This window comes from Brassica napus, chromosome C2, assembly GCF_020379485.1.
Source record: "Brassica napus cultivar Da-Ae chromosome C2, Da-Ae, whole genome shotgun sequence".
NCBI classification, from domain to species: Eukaryota; Viridiplantae; Streptophyta; class Magnoliopsida; order Brassicales; family Brassicaceae; genus Brassica; species Brassica napus.
Window position 1 is genome coordinate 2,001,751 of NC_063445.1, and position 19,695 is coordinate 2,021,445.

At 34.8% G+C, this 19,695-nt stretch overlaps 2 protein-coding genes, 1 long non-coding RNA gene and 1 pseudogene across 3 annotated transcripts; 3 read left to right on the forward strand and 1 right to left on the reverse strand.

Moving 5' to 3' along the window:
* The first annotated feature begins 4,474 nt into the window (after positions 1 to 4,474).
* LOC125581425 lies at positions 4,475 to 7,183 on the forward strand. Its single transcript, XM_048746814.1, has 3 exons — positions 4,475 to 4,651; positions 5,287 to 5,784; positions 6,426 to 7,183. Exons 1-3 carry the CDS (start codon positions 4,576 to 4,578, stop codon positions 6,950 to 6,952), a joined length of 1,101 nt encoding a protein of 366 aa, XP_048602771.1. The 5' UTR covers positions 4,475 to 4,575; the 3' UTR covers positions 6,953 to 7,183.
* Positions 7,184 to 7,819: 636 nt separating this feature from the next.
* On the reverse strand, positions 7,820 to 9,417 carry LOC106383028 (polyadenylate-binding protein-interacting protein 5-like). The gene is made up of 3 exons (XM_022695344.2): positions 9,283 to 9,417; positions 8,783 to 9,128; positions 7,820 to 8,693 (listed from the first exon to the last, which is right to left on the reverse strand). Exons 2-3 carry the CDS (start codon positions 9,101 to 9,103, stop codon positions 8,559 to 8,561), a joined length of 456 nt encoding a protein of 151 aa, XP_022551065.2. The 5' UTR covers positions 9,104 to 9,128; positions 9,283 to 9,417; the 3' UTR covers positions 7,820 to 8,558.
* A 1,078-nt stretch (positions 9,418 to 10,495) lies between these two features.
* LOC106383025 lies at positions 10,496 to 14,775 on the forward strand (annotated as a pseudogene).
* A 652-nt stretch (positions 14,776 to 15,427) lies between these two features.
* LOC106383188 lies at positions 15,428 to 16,557 on the forward strand. Its single transcript, XR_002655686.2, has 4 exons — positions 15,428 to 15,528; positions 15,598 to 15,712; positions 15,803 to 15,982; positions 16,063 to 16,557. It is a non-coding gene; the product is annotated as an uncharacterized LOC106383188 (long non-coding RNA).
* Positions 16,558 to 19,695: the final 3,138 nt, after the last annotated feature.

Here is a 19,695-nt window from a genome sequence, read left to right on the forward strand (position 1 = left end):
GGGAATATTTCATGGCTTCCAAGCTTGACTTGTTCCATATGGTCAAACTTGAGGGGGAGTGTTGACATGAAGCAGAAGTAAGCTGCCAGACTTGAGAATTAAGCTGTCAGATTTGAGAATTAAGCTGCCAGACTTGAGAATTAACCTGCCAGACTTATAAGGTTTTATAAAGCTTTTATAAGGCTTTATAAGGTTTTATAATGCTTTATAAGGGTTTTATAAGCTCGATTTTATTGAAGAGAAGAAGAAGAGAGAAAAAAGATATTTTATTATATTGTGTACTGAAATCACTTGTCTTTAAATACTTGTACCCATATCCACAATTAAATTAAGGAAACTATTTTCTCATTCTCTCTCTTACATCTTGAGATCTACTTTCTCTCTCTCTATGTTCTTCATGTTCTTCATTCTCCATAAATAAACTCTCAATAATTCTCTCATTCTAACAAAGGTCACGTGCATGGTCTTTAAGCTGCCGTAAAGATATAGTTGAAAGACAGGATTTTCCTCCATCACGGCCTGAGAAGTTTGACGACGTCAACTGACAGAGTCAAGTGGACGCTAAACGCCACCGGAAAGAAGCAGAAGAGTCGGTCCACGCTCACACGCCACTCTTAACATACTTAATCGCTTAATGCACACACGTCTCCAAAAGGGTCAAAAATCATTGGTATTTATATCTATTTTCCTTCAAAAGTAGATATCTAGCTACTGCACTTGTAGTAGTAATTTTTATTGATGACGACGCGTTTACATGATTGACTAATGGGGGTTACTGCTTGTGGAAACTTTTAGATGAAAGCTAACTAGCTAATCGTACATGAAAAGAGTTTTGTGCAATAATGCGGATTAAGTTGAAATTATGGTTCTTTAGAGTTTAGAGTATACGATAGCGTTTGTCGGTTGCTTGGACAACATTGTCTTTTCATCGTCTTAAAATCGATCACCTGATGGAAATGGAACGTGATAGATGAAAACAAATGGGCTTACTGTATATTCGAAGAGTTATTCTCGGGTTCAACTCTAGGAGTGAACCTCTAGGTTCACCAACCAATATAATTTCGTTATTTCAAATTCGATATCTTTTAAAAAAGAAAACAAAATATTATGAAGTTATATTATGTTTTTTAAAAAAAAAGTAAAAAAAAAAATAATAGTTACAAAAGAAAGAATTAAAAAAAAATATTTTTAACGTCGTCACCAAAACACTAAACCCTAAATCCTAATCCATAAACCCTAAATCCTAAACGCTAAACCCTTGGGTAAACCCTAAACCCTTGGGTAAAATCTAAACCCTTGGGTATACCATAAACCCTTGGATAAATCCTAAACTCTAAATAAAAACACTTAACACTAAAACTTTAAACCCTAAACTCTAAACCCTAAATCTTAAACTCTGAATCCTTGAGTGTTTTAGTGTTTAGTGATTTTGATTTAGAGTTTAAGATTTATCTTAAAGTTTAGGGTTTACCCAAGGGTTTAGGGTTTAAGATTTAGTGTTTAGGGATTAGGATTTAAGGTTTAATGTTTTGCTTACGACGTTAAAAATATTTTTTTTGTAATTATTATTATTTTTTATTTATTTATTTTTATATTTTAATTTAAAAAAAATAGTATAATTTGACAATATTTCGATTTTTTTTTTAAAAGATATCGAATATGAAATAACATAATCTTATTGGTTGGTGAACGTAGAAGTTCACCCAAGAATAAATCATATTCGAATACTTATATATTTATCAGATGTGATAACACTATTTTTTTCTGCTTAGTTTATAGAAAACACATTGATCAATAAATGTTGCCTGCTTTGTAATAGCGAGAGAACAGGTGGAATCGGGCTCTGGGGCCGTGAAATAGTTAAAATAAGTTTTTTTTTCTAAATAAAGAGGCTGGAGACAGTCGCACGATGGTGGCTTTAGCGCTCTGTTTCTCTCATAATCTGCCGTCTCCTTTTCAAGTGGGCCACATTCCCTCTACACCGTCAGCCGTAGAGCCCCCACCCACGTTCACTCATTCACCCTTCTTGTCTCTTTGCTCATTAATCTCCATCTTTCTCGAACTAAGGATCCAAATGGTGACAGTGTTAACAAAAAATAATCGAAAATAAACTAAGAGTCAAATAAATTATAAGTAAAAATAAGTTTCATAATTGCAATTTTCTTTTGTAAAAAGTAAGTGTATAATATAAGTACAGTTCGTTTATATAGAATTATAAAAAAAAAACATGAGAACGAGACGCAAATATTGCAGGGGCCGACGGGATGTGGTAGCTCGTTTGGTAAGGACTTTGGGGTCCAATTGTCATGCTCCCGGGTTCAACGCCAGGCGGAAGGGAACTGCCCATCTTGTCATCAAATGCGGTACTGGATGTTGGGCCTTGTCTCCAGCCCAGGTATAACCCTCCCGGATGAAGTGGACCGCTGCTTAACCGGACTAAGGGAATAATCTACGTAAGTGTAAGTGGGAAACTCTGGATTATAAAAAAAAAAAAAAAAATTGCAATGGCCACGTTCCGGCCGACATCGAAGACTGTTATCCTACGTCCAGATTTTAGCCGAACGAGGGCACAGCTGAACAGTCACCACAACTGATTTTTTTAAATGGTGAATTATCAAGAAAGCCTGAGAAAAGACAACAGCTCACATGTTGTCAGAAAAAAATAAATCAATTATATTACACGCAAATCTTAAAAAGTGTGACAGGGAGCCTGTGGTCAAGTGGTAAGGGGAAGGGTTTGAGATTGTCACCATATTTCAAGTTCGATCTACCTACTATGCGAAACTAAGTCATATTTTTTTGGTCACCTACACGAATATGGGCTATTGCATTTCGGTCTATTTGAATACCCGGGAGAGGGTCTATCCGTGGGCTGCACCTCCCACCCGGAAGTTAGATCTGTGTCTTTAATAGATCCGGGTTTAAACTTTTTTTTTTCAAAAAAAATCTTAAAAAGTGAGATCCAACTGATTACACAATCCTCCTCGTAGCAACTCCACCGGACATCCATTGACCATTGTATCTCAACCACATGACTAAAATGATTTTTTCACTAATTGCATTATTACTTGGAAAAAAATCCCCATGATTTGATCGGTTGTCCAAAGTTATGATATAAAACTAATACTTCGAAGTTACATAAATATCAAATCACGTTGGTGTACAGACAGATATTTGCATATGAGATCAAATTTCTCGTTGGCATTTTTGTTGAAGTGTTTACCACATGTGGATATGAATCAACCCAATCTTTTGTTATTTCTCTTTAAATTAACACAAATAACATGCAAAACTGTCTAATGTGTTACTCCCTCTGTTTCGGTAAGATATAAGTTTTAGAATTCTTACACAACTTCTTTTTAATCTCTGCCAACTCACTTCTAATGTAATCATTCAGTGTGTTGTAGGTTTGCTTAAAGCATAATACCTTAATTTATACAACTTTGAACCACGCATATATAGTTTTCCATTCGTATCACACAAATTGCAAGCACTTGATAATTAGTCATCATAACATGGATATTAATGTAATGACGTACATTTAGGCCATTAACCTGCATTAATGTCCGTTGGTAGTAACCGGTATTAATGTCATTCATATGTTTACTATTCATAACCATAATACAGAATTATGTTTCTTTTACAAAAGGTGTTTCTTCGAAAAATGGAAAATCATATAATCTTTCCGTTCTTAAATCCATATTCTTGAGAAAAAATTTGTTTTAAAAAGATACATATTTTATATTTCCAATGCAATTTTTGTCAATTAATAATGAAAAATTGTAAAGTTCAAGAACATTAATTGTATTTCTTAAAATCTTAATGATTTAAAATATAGAAAATATAAAATTACAAAAAACTATACATTTATAGCTAAATTTTAATATGTTTTATTAAAAAGTGTGAAAATTCTAAAACAAAGATCTTTTAGGAACAGGGGGAGTATAATGAAATGGCAAATCAATGTTCTAGCAAACTTGCATTTAAAAACTCTTATTGTTTACTACTTCTGTTCCCCCGAAAGTAAGATTTTCTAGAGATTTCACGGTTATTAAGAATGTAATAAATGTTTACAGTTTACTTTATTATTTATTTTTCTTTACACTTTCCAATTACTTTCCACCAATTAAATCTAATCAATTCAAATATTTGTAATTATTGTTTTTCAAAAGTATACAAAAATACTTTAAATATATAGAAAATCTATTTTTGTGAAATAAGAAGAAAATCTTATTTTCGGAAACGGAGAAAGTAATATTTAACAAAAACAAACTTGTTTTGTTTAAGAAAAATAATCTGACGGCAGAAACAAAACATTGAGAAAAGAACTGAGCTCCCAGAAATAACCCTCTATGCTGTTCACTTCTGCAATATATGCTAAATCCCAAAAGAGTGAGTCACGGCCCCACGTGGATACGCAAACCACATCAGTGGCATAAATCCGTAAATTGTAGCAAAATCTAGAGGTATTTTCCAAGTTGTAAATCCATATAAGCAGTTGCAGCTCATATCATAATCTCCCATAATTTTTTATTAAAGTCTCTTTTGCTCTCTCCTTTACTTTGGTCGTTCACAATGAAAGGAGGCACCGTCTCGTTTCTCTTCGTTCTTCTCATCTCCACCGTCACCTCCATCTTCTGCTTCCGGGACGGTAATCATCAATTACATACTGACATAACATATACACTCATACCATGACATATGTACTCCTCCATCTTTAGTGATTTGTTTCTTTCATTGAGAAATAGTGACATGTTTACTCCAAAGCTTAATTATGTTTGTGTGAATGCAGAAACGTTAGTTCTGTTTAGTTTCTCTCCATAAGTCTCTAACTGGGACATTTTTTTTAACTGGGACATTTTTTTTTTAAAGCCACTAAACAAAAAAGCCTGGTCGGGACCATTTTTTTTTTTTTTTTTTTTTTGATTAACCTGGAGGGATCTCAACCCCAGGGTACTAATCCCTCGGCGCGAGGCAGCTCATTTGTTACTATGAGAATTAGATACCCAATTGCCTGGCCAAACACTTGGGCATATCTGAGGAGGAGGATCGAACCCGCGGCCCTTAGGACCAACGAATTCGCCTCGCGCCACTCGACCACAAGCCCTTGGTTGGTCGGGACCATTTTGTTATTTTCTTTTAAATAATTGCCTTGTTTCTCTTGGATATGAACCATTTCTCCGTATAAAACTCTTGATAATATTATTTATTATATTTCACGAAAATCAACTTACACAACAAAATGTAACACGTTCACTGAAACCGAGGGAAATTTCGTAAACGCAGGGATGTTACCAAACGGCGATTTTGAGCTAGGACCAAAGCCATCGGACATGAAAGGAACACAAGTGATAAACAAGAACGCTATTCCAAGCTGGGAGCTTACAGGCTTCGTCGAATACATACAATCCGGTCAAAAACAAGGAGACATGCTCCTAGTAGTCCCTGCCGGAAAATTCGCCGTCCGGCTAGGAAACGAAGCATCGATTAAACAGAGACTTAACGTGACCAAAGGAATGTATTACTCGCTCACGTTCAGTGCCGCAAGGACTTGTGCTCAAGACGAACGGCTCAACATATCGGTGGCCCCTGACTCGGGCGTCATTCCTATACAGACTGTATACAGTAGCAGTGGGTGGGATCTATACGCTTGGGCGTTTCAGGCCGAAAGTAACGTGGCAGAGATCGTGATTCATAATCCTGGCGAGGAAGAAGATCCTGCTTGTGGACCACTCATTGATGGTGTGGCCATCAAGGCTCTATACCCTCCGAGACCTACCAATAGTAAGTGTATTATTTATTTATATGTTATATGCATCTTGTTTTTATCTATTACTATTTTAAGAAACATATCCTTTTTTTATCAAACAAGAAATATATCCTTTTCATTAATTATCCACTGTGATCTGTCATGTTTACAACTACATGTGCTCTTTAGCTAGTTATAGTCAGGGTTGTTGGCATTTTTGAATATTTGGTTTTCTAGTTTGTAGAACCTTTATATTGCATTAGATCCAAGACAGTTTTGGTTAATCTTTCAATTAAAGAAAAATATGAATATACTAACTTAACAATCACCTATATAACGAATGCATGACCAGATACAAAAAGATATATACGTGTATGAATTTTGGTTCATTAGTTTTGGTTAATTTGATACATATAGAAAAACTTACAAAGGAATTCTGTTTCGAAGATTTTGGCTTGGTTAGATTAGTTTTTTTTTGTTTTCACTTGAAGTTGAGTAAGAACATATATTTAAAATGGATTGGTAACATTACATAACTGTGGTCTATGGCATGTGTGTCCAAGACGTATGCAAGAATCAATCAACATTATGTATTTAATATAAATATTATTTTTATTAATATAAATATTATTTTAAAATTTAATTAAATGATGAATTTTTCTATTATATGAAACAGAGAACATATTGAAAAATGGAGGATTCGAAGAAGGTCCATATCTACTCCCAAACTCCACAACCGGCGTTCTGATTCCTCCCTTCATAGAAGATGACCACTCTCCTCTACCCGCTTGGATGGTCGAATCCCTCAAAGCCGTCAAGTACGTTGACGTCGAACACTTCTCAGTCCCACAAGGCCGTAGAGCCGTCGAGCTAGTTGCGGGGAAAGAAAGCGCGATCGCTCAAGTGGCTAGGACCATCATAGGGAAGACATACGTGCTTTCTTTCGCGGTTGGAGACGCGAACAACGCGTGCGAAGGCTCGATGATAGTCGAGGCGTTTGCCGGAAGAGACACGTTAAAGGTTCCTTACCAGTCGAAAGGGAAGGGAGGTTTCAAACGAGCTACTTTGCGGTTCGTGGCGGTTTCGACCCGCACGAGAGTTATGTTTTACAGCACGTTTTACGCGATGAGAAGCGATGATTTCTCGTCGTTGTGTGGCCCCGTGATCGACGATGTTAAGCTCCTCAGCGTTCATAAGGCTTAAAATGGTCCTTGTTTTATTTAAAGGTTTTTTCGTATAAGGAGTGAGGGGTTTTTCTAAAAAAGTAATTTTTATCTCTGGTGCTTTTGAAATGAGATGAATTATATACCGAGTGAGTTGTTATGGTGTAGGGTTATATATAAAACAGAAATGTCTTGCTTATATCTATTTTCTTGTATGAGAAGGCTGAAGAAATGTTGTTCGTTTTCGTTACTATATATTGGATTTCGAGGAGATCATATGATTTACAAAGTTTAATAATGGTGTGCTATTAATGGGTGTAAGTGGTTCTTCCTATAAGGAATATTATGAATAAAAGAAATAACTATTTATGGAATAACAACTGAAACTATTAATGAAATAGAAAATTTCATACATTTATTTATTCACGAAAGATTTAGGATCATGATAAAGAATAAAATTTACAAAAGATTAATTTTGTTGTTTCTTTCCAAAAATGAATATGTGGTATTATTTTTAAATGTTTTTGATAATAACTAGTAACTATTTTATAGAATTCTATAGAATTATGTGTGTTTAAATAATTTTATTCTAGAAAATAGCATTGATCCAGACTCCAGAGAAATGAGGATAAGAATTTGGGCATTCAATTCTGATATATTTATTTGCTTACAAACATGGATATGCATATATATATATATATAGATTTTTTTTTTTTTTTTGTGTGTGTGTATTATTGAGTACTATCAAACTATTGAAATTGGTATACCTAACTGGCTACGATTAACTCGTCTAATCGATACATAAACTATTTGAATGTTTAATTCAATACTTAAAGTAATAACCAATTTGAATTTAATCTTTGAACTTAGAATTTTTTTTTTTAAGTACCTTTAATTGAAAGAACTATAATCCGAACCTGTCAAGAAACAGAGGATTTCAAAATCTCTGTTAATAGCGTTCTCTGTATCTGTAGTTTCCTTTTGTTTCACTAATATCTTTGTAGCCATCGTAGAATGCAAAGCTCGCAATAGTCCAAGTTTAAAATAAAATTCTTTTTAAACACTTTTGAGTTTTCTTTTTCTTAAAAAGAAGGAAGTGGCATATGCTCTCTCTGCTTTGCAACAATGGATTTGAAGAGTCTTACATATTGTACTAAGGTTACATATAGTTGCTATACATTTATTTTTTCTTTCTTCTTATTTGCTATATTTTTAAAGAAAATACGGCTTCTACATTGTCAAGAAGCAAGCGTTAGAACTTACAATGATTACATTATTTCATATAACAAATAAAACGGCAATATACAGGTAAAAATCATACTAATCCTGTAAAAAAAAAAAAAAAAAAAAAACATACTAATCCAATTCATAAGAAATGGAGTTACAAAAAAAGGAAAAAAAGACCAGACTAGCTGCCAACCAACAAACACATCACTCAGATTTCCACTTCCAGAAACTATACATTTTACCATCACTTAATCACTCTCAATATCATTTACCCTAAAGATTACAATCAACTTCATTGATACAACACACCCCATTACCTGTACTTATTGTGGGTGTGCAACCGAAAATAAAATACATAAGAACTTCACAGCAAAGGATATATCAGATCAGGCTGATACAGTTGCATTAGGAATAACCACCTAAGGTGACGATACAGCGATTTCTATAGCTGCCTTCTTTTGTGTTGACGCCTTTGAGCTTGATGGCCCTGATTCACAGAGATCCCCAATATCCAATGTCTCTGGGAGGTGTTCTTGAGCTTCAGTGCTGTATATCTACAGCAAGATAGATCAAAATCATCAGTTATGTAACAAAAATATGATGTTTTATGTGAATGATCACGAGAGATGAGTGATGAACGTACCTCAAGCTGATTCAGCATCTCAATGGTTGCTTCAAGATCACCGCTGTTCGCCAGGTATACATCAGTTATAGACTCTTGTGAGAGACCAGAGAATGTCACCAGAAGGTATTCAATATCTATGTCTATATCCATCTCCAAATCCAAATCATCATCATCTCTTATCAGCTTGTATGCCATTTCAGATGCGTTGTTGGGCATGAACATATGTTCTTGTCCCTGCACAATATGTGTGGCCAAGCCATCCATATCATCAACTCTTTTGGATAGTGGTACATATGAGGCTGCATGGGGATTCAATGCAAATGTTCCTCCTGGCTTCATTGGTTTTTCCTTGGGAATAAAGTTACTGCCAAATTCGAATTAGTATCCACTATTAAGAAACAACAAAAAAAGATAAAGACAGAAGACTAATAACTTGTGTAACAAGGAAAAGACAAAATCAATTATGTCTCTTATGCGAAAGACAATGATATATGCCTCTATAAAGGTTACATTAGAACCTGGTCACGAATCGTGTTACTGCATGAACAAATCAAAAACCAATTGTAAATCAAAAGAAATGATGATAAGTAGAGTGATTATATGCAAAATTCAAAAAACGTATAGGGGTCGTCTTGACCTCGTCAACGGTTTACCTAAAAGGACAAGGATCAACGAAACATCAGGAGAGAAAACAAGCTTACCAAAGAAAAAAACTAGCGTTCATCAATGCGTCAAGGGAAAGAGAAAAAATATATAATAATATTTGTAGACTGTAATATTATGCGAATATAACTCTTGACTTTAATTATATAGTATATGATACAATGAAAGATTGTTGTGTACTAGAAGAGAGCTCAGATCTTGATGCCCACTCTACTTATGTAACAGTGATCTTCTAAACAAAGTAAAAAATAATTGAATCTACAAAACGCATAACCACTATATGCTTTCTATATGCACAGATTGATGGTGAACTATACTGGTACTACGAGTACCTTGTCCACAAATAACCAACCAAAATCGTAACTCTCTCTCCATATTTCTAACCAGATCCTTCTTGTTTAAAGACATAATGGGTCTTGATTAATGATCTGACTTATTGCCTTGACTATTATGTGTTTTGGATAGGCTGAAGCATCAAAGCTTTACAGACACTACATTTCTCCAACAGATGAACGGGATGGTACACAACTTTTCACAAGGGATTGATGAAAATACACTTTGCAGGATACTTGTACACACCATAAATGCCTCAACCCTTGGCAAGCAATGGGACATGGCACAAACTCTACTTTGTGTAATTATCTTTGTCTTTAAATGTGAAGATGGCTGATTTTGAGTGTTTGTATAAAATGCATATGGGACCGGTGCTAGAAAGAACAGTTGGATCCTTTAGGCTTCTTGCTCCTACTGATAGTTATGTTCCTCCATACAAGGATCCATGGAGGTTTTGGTGATACTTACATCTACCACTGACTCTTTTAAAATGTGTCTGGGTAGCATCAAAATTTTACAAATGGAAAAAGACATAACTGAAGGGGAGCCACAAAACCGGCTTCTTATACCCTCCTATGTAATTAAGATCTGATCATATCTGAAAAACGAACCATAACAGTAACCATTTCCCTGCCCCCAATGGCAATCACCCCACCAAAACCATGAAAGATGAAACCCAAATGCGTCTTTTATTTAGGCAGTAGAAGCACAAGCAATATACAAAAGAGAAATTGGGTGAGATAATTATAAAAAAACAATAATTCACTAAGTAACTAAAATTATACTTTTTTTCTTCTTTTCTCTTCCTATCTCTCTCTATCTTCTTTCTACGAAACTAATCTCTCTTTTTTTCTTAGCTATTTCACAAATAAATAAGCCCTATACAAAAAGTAAAAGTACGAGCAATGTCAAGTCGCATTGGCTTCGTGGTTTTATTTCCATTATATATTAGTATTTTATTAAATCAATATAACGACAAAGCTCTTATAAGTCAAGTCAACTGAGGAAAACTTCAGACAAGTTTCATAGGAAAAATCCCAGAAAAAAACTCATTAAAATGAAAGATCCCTCGCTTCTTAGCTGATTCGTCTCCAAAATATCATTCATTCTCACATTTTTTTTCTCCATCATAAGCATCTCTTCATGGCTTCTTCTCGCAATTGGTTATACGACGTCTTCCCGAGCTTCAGCGGAGAAGATATCCGCCAAACATTCCTCAGCCACTTTCTCAAAGAGCTAGATCGTAAGTTGATCATTGCTTTTAAGGATAACGAGATCGAGAGAAGCCAGTCTCTTGATCCCGAGCTTAAACGAGCGATCAAGGAGTCGAGGATCGCTGTCGTTATCTTTTCCAGAAACTACGCATCTTCAAGCTGGTGCTTGAACGAGCTTCTCGAGATTTTTCAATGCAAAGAAGAACACGGTCAATATGTGATACCAGTTTTCTACGGTTTGGACCCTTCTCACGTTAGGAAACAGAACAGCGACTTCGGAGAGGTCTTTGAGATGACTTGTCAGAATAGAACAGAAGACGAGAAAAATGTGTGGAGGAGAGCTTTAACCGATGTAGCTAATATGGTTGGATATCATTCTTCCAACTGGTAAGGACTTTAGCAATTTGATTCAAACTACTTGTTGTTTCTTGCTTGGGTGTTGATCTTTTTTTTTTTTTAAATAACTGTATTGTTTTTTTTTTTGTTGTTGTTGATAAAAAAATTTCTCTATCATTAGGGATAATGAAGCAAAGATGATAGAAGAAATGGCCAATGATATTTTGGTTAAACTGAATTTGACTCCATCAAAGGGTTTTGAGGACTTTATAGGCATCGAAGATCATATAGCAGATATGAGCTCATTGTTGCGTTTGGAATCTGAAGAAGCGAAGATGGTCGGTATATGGGGCTCCTCGGGGATTGGCAAGACCACCATCGCAAGGGCTCTATTTAGTCGAATCTTTCGTCATTTCCAAGGTAGTGTCTTCATAGACAGTGCTTTCATATCCAAGTGTAGGAAAAACTATCACAAAGCCAGTCCAGATGACTATAACATGAAGTTGCATTTGCAACGAAATTTCCTGTCTGAGATTTTTGGAACAAGGGACATTAAGATGGATCATATAGGTGCAATGGGAGAGAGGCTAAAGCACCATAAACTTCTTATTGTCATTGATGATTTGGAAGATCAAGTGGTTCTAGATGCTTTGGCTGGTAGAACTCAATGGTTTGGACTTGGGAGCAGAATCATTGCGGTTACAAGAGATAAGCATCTTCTGAGAGCCCATGGGATTAGCTGTATTTACAGGGTTGGTCTCCCATCTGAAAAGCAAGCTCTTCAGATGTTTTGCCGATATGCTTTCAGGCAAGATTCTCCACCTGATGGTTTCGTGGGACTTGCTTCTGAAGTAGGAAAGCGTGCAGGTAGTCTTCCTTTGGGTCTTAACGTATTGGGTTCGTATTTGAGAGGAAGGAGCAAAGATGATTGGACGGAAATGCTGCCTAGGCTTCGTAATAGGCTTAACGGAAACATTGAGAAAACGTTGAGAGTCAGCTATGATGGGTTAGGTAGCAAAGAAGACAGAGCGTTATTTCGCCACCTCGCATGTCTCTTCAATGGTGCGGAGATCGATCACATCAAACGGGTCTTAGCAGATAGTGATTTGGATATTAACATAGGGCTGAAAAACCTAGTTGATAAATCCCTCATACAAGTAAGAGAGGATACTGTGGAGATGCATTGTTTGTTACAAGAAATGGGTAAAGAAATCATCCGTTCGCAGTCTAAAGAACCCGGGGAACGCGAATTCTTGTGGGATTCTAAGGATATTTGCGATGTACTTGAGGATAACACGGTAAGTGCTCTTTGATCATTCACACTATATGATTTAAAGCGTGTCATCTAAGTAAGGGTGTTTTATCGTCATTTTTTTTTATATTGTTCAGGGTACTAAAAAAGTGTTAGGTATATCGTTGGATATGTCTGGGATTGATGAGTTGCACATACATAAGGGAGCCTTTAAAAAGATGCGTAATCTCTTTTTTTCTGAAGATTAAAAGGAAACCATATAAAGAAATCAGCTGGCATATACACAAAGGCTTCGACTATCTGCCCCCTAAGCTCAAAGTAGTAAGTTGGATAGGATACCCGTTAAAATGTTTGCCTTTGTAACTTTCGTCCGCAACATCTAGTAAAGCTCAAAATGCAAAGTAGCAAGCTCAAGAAGTTGTGGGAAGGAGTTCATGTGAGTTTTGAGAAAAAATCGTACTCTGTTTAGATGGAAGTCTTTTCTGTTGATGTATAACATATTTTTTCATTTTCTCTCGTCTTTGTTTATCTGTTTAGCCCCTCCCATGCCTAAAGCGTATGGATTTGTCGGGATCGGAGAACCTGAAAAAAATCCCAGATCTCTCATTGGCCAACAATCTTGAGAAATTGTTGCTTGGAGGGTGCTCGAGTTTGGTGAGAATTACTTCCTCTATTGGGCATCTGCATAGACTGTTGGTGTTGGACATGAGTAGGTGTACAGAGCTTGAGGCCCTTCCATCAGGAATCAACCTTAAATCTCTTGATACACTCGATCTCAGTGGATGCACAAGGCTAAAAAAGTTTCCTGATATCTCAAGTAACATTTCAAGACTTGATCTAAGCCGGACAATAATTGAAGAATTCCCTTTTAAGCTGCATCTAGAGAAACTCAAAACTCTTAAGATGAAAGAAATCAAGAGTCAGAAACTATGGGAAGGAGCACAGGTAATGGTATCTCCAATGTCATAACAAAATAAATTGAGAAATTCTTTAAGATAGTCATTTTTTGTTTATTTTCACAAAAATAACTTTCGATGAAGAAAATGATCAAAATAATTTTTATTAAAAGATAAAAGCATATTTTTAACCTGAGGTTAATTAATCTAAACTTAGGGTTTAGAGTTAATAGATAAGTTTTTGGGATAGGATTTTAAATTTTTAAAATAAAAAATAAATATTAAAAATTTCAAAATAAAAAATAGTTATTTTGATCATTTTCTTTTTGAAGGCTATTTTTGTGACAAAAACTTAAAAAATTATTTGAAATAATTGCCCAGATAAATATCTTCAAACCAACACTTTGGACTTGTTTTGTTTTGTTTTGTTCAGCCGCTTACATGCCTAACAACGTTAGATTTGTCGGGATCTGAAAAGCTTCAAGAAGTTCCAAATCTTTCGTTGGCAATTAATATGGAGTGGATGAATCTCGGAGGTTGCTCAAGCTTGGTGGAGCTTCCTTCTTCCTCTATTCAGAATCTTAAAAAGATAACTTATTTGAGCATGGAGGATTGCACAAAGCTGGAGACTCTTCCAACTGATGTCCACCTTGAATATCTTGACGGCCTCAATCTCGGAGGATGCTCAAGGCTGAGGATGTTTCCTAGGATCTCAGCTACACTTCTCATTCTAAATCAAACAGCGATTGAAGAAGTTCTCGGGTGGATCAAGACCTTCTCTAGGCTCAGATGCTTACGTATGAAGGAATGCAAGAATTTAAAATACAAACCCTGCTTTCATGGGATGCAACATCTTAAAGAGGTTGACTTTTCAGGATGCGGGGATATCCAGACCATGTATTCCAGATGGTTTCAGATCCGTCATTTTGGGTTTCCCCTTTTAAAGTTTGAGGCCTTCGATGTCGACTCACCGCTAGAAAGTGTTCGTGATATGTTACATCGTATGTCAAGCAGTCTTGCAATTGAAGAAATCCCCTATAACCAGCGTTTAGAGAATCTCAATACCCTTTGAGCTAAAGCAATCAGTCATGCAGTGTTACAAGAAGTGAAGCAGCTAATGATATTGTTATTCAAGGTATACACGTGTATACCCTTAAGTATCTATTTTATCTATAATAATAAAACAGAGTTTTCTCTCACCTTAGCCCTACACGTCCCTCTTTAGGGTGGACATTTATTGACATGTGTCGGAACCTAAGGATGTCTACGTTTTTTGGTTTACACGGGCCGTCAAAATCAGTTCTGAACTGTTATTTATTTGTCACTTTAAGCCCAAATTAGAGCCCAGACATAGAAGTGCATTAGGGTTTTCTCTATCTTCTTCTGGCGGCTCATTGTCGACGAAGAAAACACAGAGAAGCTTGAATCGACGTCCCGATATACATAAATGTCTCCATCATCCATAACTCTGTTCTTAACTCCACCTCCCCCTTTTAATCCACTCAATATATCTCTTTGTATCCCACCGTAACCGGCTTCATCTTCATCGATGAGAATGTAAGCACATCGTCTCTTTCTAAACCCTCTTAACAGTTTCATTTTGTCCAAATCTCTTATATTTTATCTTGATCACTCAATCAGTCTACGGTGGTGCACGGATCTGTTTCTGCCCTTCGCCAACTTAGGTTTAGACAAGGTATGACCAAAAGCTCTGTCTACACACTAAGCGATCATGTAGCTGGTAAGTTAATTTGTTTGGTTCACGTTAACTTATATACATTCCAATGTGTTTTGGCAGGGAAGCTATATTTAAATGGCACATCTGCGAAACGTATTTACTTTTGACTCTGAGACTCTTGTAGGAAAATATACGTTTGACAGGCAAGCCTCCTTACTCTAATTAGATAATGCTACTTTGACTATTTTAGATATTGTGTCGTCATCAGCCTTTACATGTTATTTATCCTCGCAGATTGCCAGGTGGTGGGACAGACCAGTCAGCGTCTTCATCAAAGGCGTCTTCATCAAATGCGTCTCATGCAATGAAACCAATGCTGTGGCTGAACTGAGGTAAGTTATTTTCTCTTTGTGCTTCTAGGTTGTGGAAAAAAAAAACAAATATTCATTCCAATATGACAGGTATTGTGTAATACTCTCCGTGTCAGATGACACTGGCACAACGGCTTTCCATGGCATTGATACAGAGGTGGCTAAACTGACTCATGTTCTTGCTTCTGAAGCTGCACAGATCGTGGTATGCCCTCTAATCAACCTCTTAAGTATTGAGCGTGTCATGTAACTGGGGATAATTAACTTAGATGTAATTTTTTCCGCCAAATTGCAGGGGATAGGTGCTAATGCTCAGGTTGACATCGAGCTCTCTCGCTCACTCGCTGATCTCGTGGGGAGTACCTACACTTTTCAGTTCAAGTTAAAGGACTTCAATTTTACTCCAAACCACCAAACCTTTACGATTTCTCGCATTTTCCCTGCACGTGTGCTTGCGCAAGTTCCAACTTTTGCTGTGAGTGTCCTTGACTTCTCCTCATTTGGAAGCGCTGGTTTTATAAATATCTGATTCCAAACTTTGTTATGTTGCTACAGGAAGGTGGAGAGGTCACTGAGCCAGCACTCCCTCAATCTGTGGCACCAGGATCAGATGACAGAGCTGCTAACACGTACAATGTTGCAGATCAACTCAACGCAGCTGATGGTGCACAGCTTGGACATGAAGCAGTAGCATCGGGTGAAGTCGATGTGGAAGAAACTGCCCGTAAGAAAGCACGTGTGGAATGAGTGCTAGCTTGGAACCCAAACAACGACGATTAGTCTTAGTCATTTTCTGTTTTCCCACGACTTTCAGTTTCGCTTATGTCGCTTTCCTTTTTTTTAAATTTAGAAAAAAACAATGGGTCGTGGTTGTTGTTTCTTCTGTTTTTCTGCGTCTTTTAGTTTCGGTTATGTCGCTTTTTTTTTCTTTGATTAAAAAAACTATGGGTCGTGGTTGTTATTTCTAATTTTTCTGCGTCTTTCATTTTCGGTTATGTCGTTTTTCTTCTTTTTTTAATTTTAAAAAAACCTATGTCGTGGTTGATGTAACTTATTTTAGGGCAAATCTCCAAAATAATATCTTTCTAAGTTTATGTCACAAAAAATAGCTTTCAAAAACTAAAATGACCAAAATAACATTTTATCTTTTGAAATCTTATCCCAAAAATCCACTCCCCAACCCTAAAACCTAAACTCTAAACCCTAAATCCTAAGCCCTAAACCCCACCACTTAACTCTAAAACCTAAACTCCATCCCTAAACTCTAAACCCTAAACCCTAAACTCTAAACACTAAACCCTAAATCCTAAACTCCACCCGTTAACTCTAAACCCTAATGTCTAAATTAATTTACCATTGGAGTATAAGTGTATATTTATCTCTTTTGATAAAACATTAAATGCTATTTTAGTCATTTTTATTTTTAGATGCTATATTTGTAACAAAAACTTTTTTAGTGTTATTCTAGTCATTTTCTCCTTCTTTTATCAATGCCAATCTTTTCACAATAACACCACAACATGTGTTTTGTTTAAATATTACGTAGTCATGCAGCGTTTAAATTATGTTACGTTTCAACAAGCCAACGCTTGCAAGGCTTATAAAACATAGTATGTGTTTTAAAATTCAGCAAAATTTAGACTCAAAGTTTGATATCAGAGGCATATATATTAACCAATTTATCACATTTATTAATGTACTATTACGTTAGATTGCATGGTCACAATAAATCTATTTAAAAAGTGACGTTCACAATCAATCTATTTTAAAAGTGACTTCAAATTGGGTGTTAAATTTTTCTCTCTTCCCTCCTAGATCAGAGGAAAAAAAATTGTTAAAGTGATGGTAACATCCAAGTTAACCCGAAGATGATTACATGTAATAACCTTGACCAGCGACTTTCCACTGCATCTTATAAGACCTAATGACATTTACTTTAGGTCAAGAACATTTGATAATATGTGAGATTTCACCTACTTATTATTTAGTTTTTCTCCTGCTACTAGCTTATTATCAACCAACACGAGTCTGATTAATATAAATATTTACATCATGCTAAAATAAATCAAGAGTACGTATCTTTGTGGTTTACTGCTGCTCTGAGAGGGAAAAAAATTGCTTGACACACTTGACTGGGAACACACACTATCTACATCCGTTGTTGCTGGAAAAATATTTAAAAAAACACTCAGTGATTACAGTGTTCATCTGGAGGACGACTACTTAATCAACATGGCCAAACTCAAACCCCCACGAAGTTTCGACCTCCAAAACAAAAATCATCTATACAAGAATTGCTACTAATTTTTAAGATAGAAGAAATTTGTCCAATACATATATAGTTCATAGATAGAATAAAATGTTATTGTTTTTTTTCTTCCTTTTGTGGTTTTTTTAAAATAAATTATTTTTTACCTATACCTATTTAAAATGATTACTACTCTCCTATGAATAAAATTCCTACCTTCAAATTTCCTTAGAATGAAAAACACTAAAATACAACAACATCTATTACTCTAAACATACGAACCCCTAAACAAACACATTCATTATACTAATTTCCCTCCCGACCATAGACATTTCAACAGTTAAATGTACAACCATATTTACTATGAAGAAGCAATCAACTACACTAAACTACAGACACTACTAACTACTACAAACAAGAACCCAACAGTTTGAACTCCTTATCAAATAAAACTTTCCAAACCTCCAAACCCAGCGCGCAGCGCCGGAATACCCCTAGTACTATTAAACAGAAGCATTAAAAGTGTTTAAAAAAAAAACAGAAGCATTGAAAAATCGACTTAGAAAAAGTATCGTTACATTTATTTATTTATTTTAATTTCTCTAAACAATAAATTCGTAATTAGTATTAAATATTATTTTAAATCAATATTATTTCATTTTTATTCATAGAATAAGAAATAACATTACTATAATATTTATACATACATAATTCGTATTCATAACTAAATTACTACATCATTTAGTAAATAAAAATTAACTTAATCCATTTATTAACTATTTATAAAATATAAAATTAAAATAATTACATATACAGAATTACATATTATTCATGAATTTTACAACATAGTTCAACTTATTACAACAAAATATTAAAGTAAGATATTTAAATTAATAAATCATTTTATATTTTAATATACATATTAAAAATAAACTATTAAAATATAATTAAATATATTTATCAAATATGAGACGAGTTGAATGGCACATAGTTAATTTATATTATAATAAAATAAATTTTAACAAATAAAAAAAGTTAAAAATAAATTCATATTGTAATTTAAATATCTAAAATATAAGTAAATTAATACGAGGCGGTATATAAATGAATTATCGTATTTTCATAAAATATTTATATAAAAATTAATTTAATTATTCATATTTTTAAAAACAAATGTTATTATAAATTATATATGTATAAAATTTTGAATTTTCAGAAATAAATTTTTTGTTAAAAATTAAGTCTGCTCTTTGAACATGCGAATCAAATTCTAAAAGTATCTTAAAAAGTAGCCTAGGCTAATTATTTAAGAAGATTTGCGTGAAGGATGTTGTGTATGATAGTTGCTAATTATTTTTGATATAGTGTTTAGTTTTATGATCGATTGTAAGACTGATCAGTGATTCGGCTTTTTGGTTATTAGAGATGCAAGAGGTAACCGCATCAGCATGTTCCACAAAATAATAACATGTAGGATCTGATTTGGGTCAAACCCAATGAAATATTGGTTTTGACCTTCAAAATTTTTGTAAACTTTTTATATAAGAATAAGTTTCCAAATTTTGAAAAAAAATTAAGGAAAAAAGAAACAGAAACAAAGAGTAAAAATTAATTATATGTTCCCCAGCAAATTTTGATGTGAATAACTTAACAAACATCAGGTGCTTACCGTGTCAACGTTGGTGATGGCAAGACATAGTACGATAGCAAAATTCTTCAGTCGCAATGTCTTATGAGAGCTCTTCTAAAGTTCTAATGTACAATTAGTATGTTCAAGTCTGAAACAAAGGGAAGTATAACATGTAACTTCAGCTCTTTTAGAAGATGAGACGTCCATCGAATTGTTTCTTGTAGATAAAAGTTGAAAATACTCAAGTTAACTATGAGTACAAAGATTCACGTTTAATGAGTGTTGTTTGACATTTGTACAACGATTTCAT

What these genes read in the sequence shown, in the direction of transcription:
- LOC125581425 (XM_048746814.1), top strand. Translation starts at nt 4,576, where the DNA reads ATGAAAGGAGGCACCGTCTCGTTTCTCTTCGTTCTTCTCATCTCCACC. An exon ending in CATCTTCTGCTTCCGGGACG is followed by an intron (nt 4,652 to 5,286) that starts GTAATCATCAAT and finishes TCGTAAACGCAG; the next exon opens with GGATGTTACCAAACGGCGAT. An exon ending in CCCTCCGAGACCTACCAATA is followed by an intron (nt 5,785 to 6,425) that starts GTAAGTGTATTA and finishes TATATGAAACAG; the next exon opens with AGAACATATTGAAAAATGGA.
- LOC106383028 (XM_022695344.2), bottom strand. Translation starts at nt 9,103, where the DNA reads ATGAAGCCAGGAGGAACATTTGCATTGAATCCCCATGCAGCCTCATAT. An exon ending in AGATGCTGAATCAGCTTGAG is followed by an intron (nt 8,694 to 8,782) that starts GTACGTTCATCA and finishes ATCTTGCTGTAG; the next exon opens with ATATACAGCACTGAAGCTCA.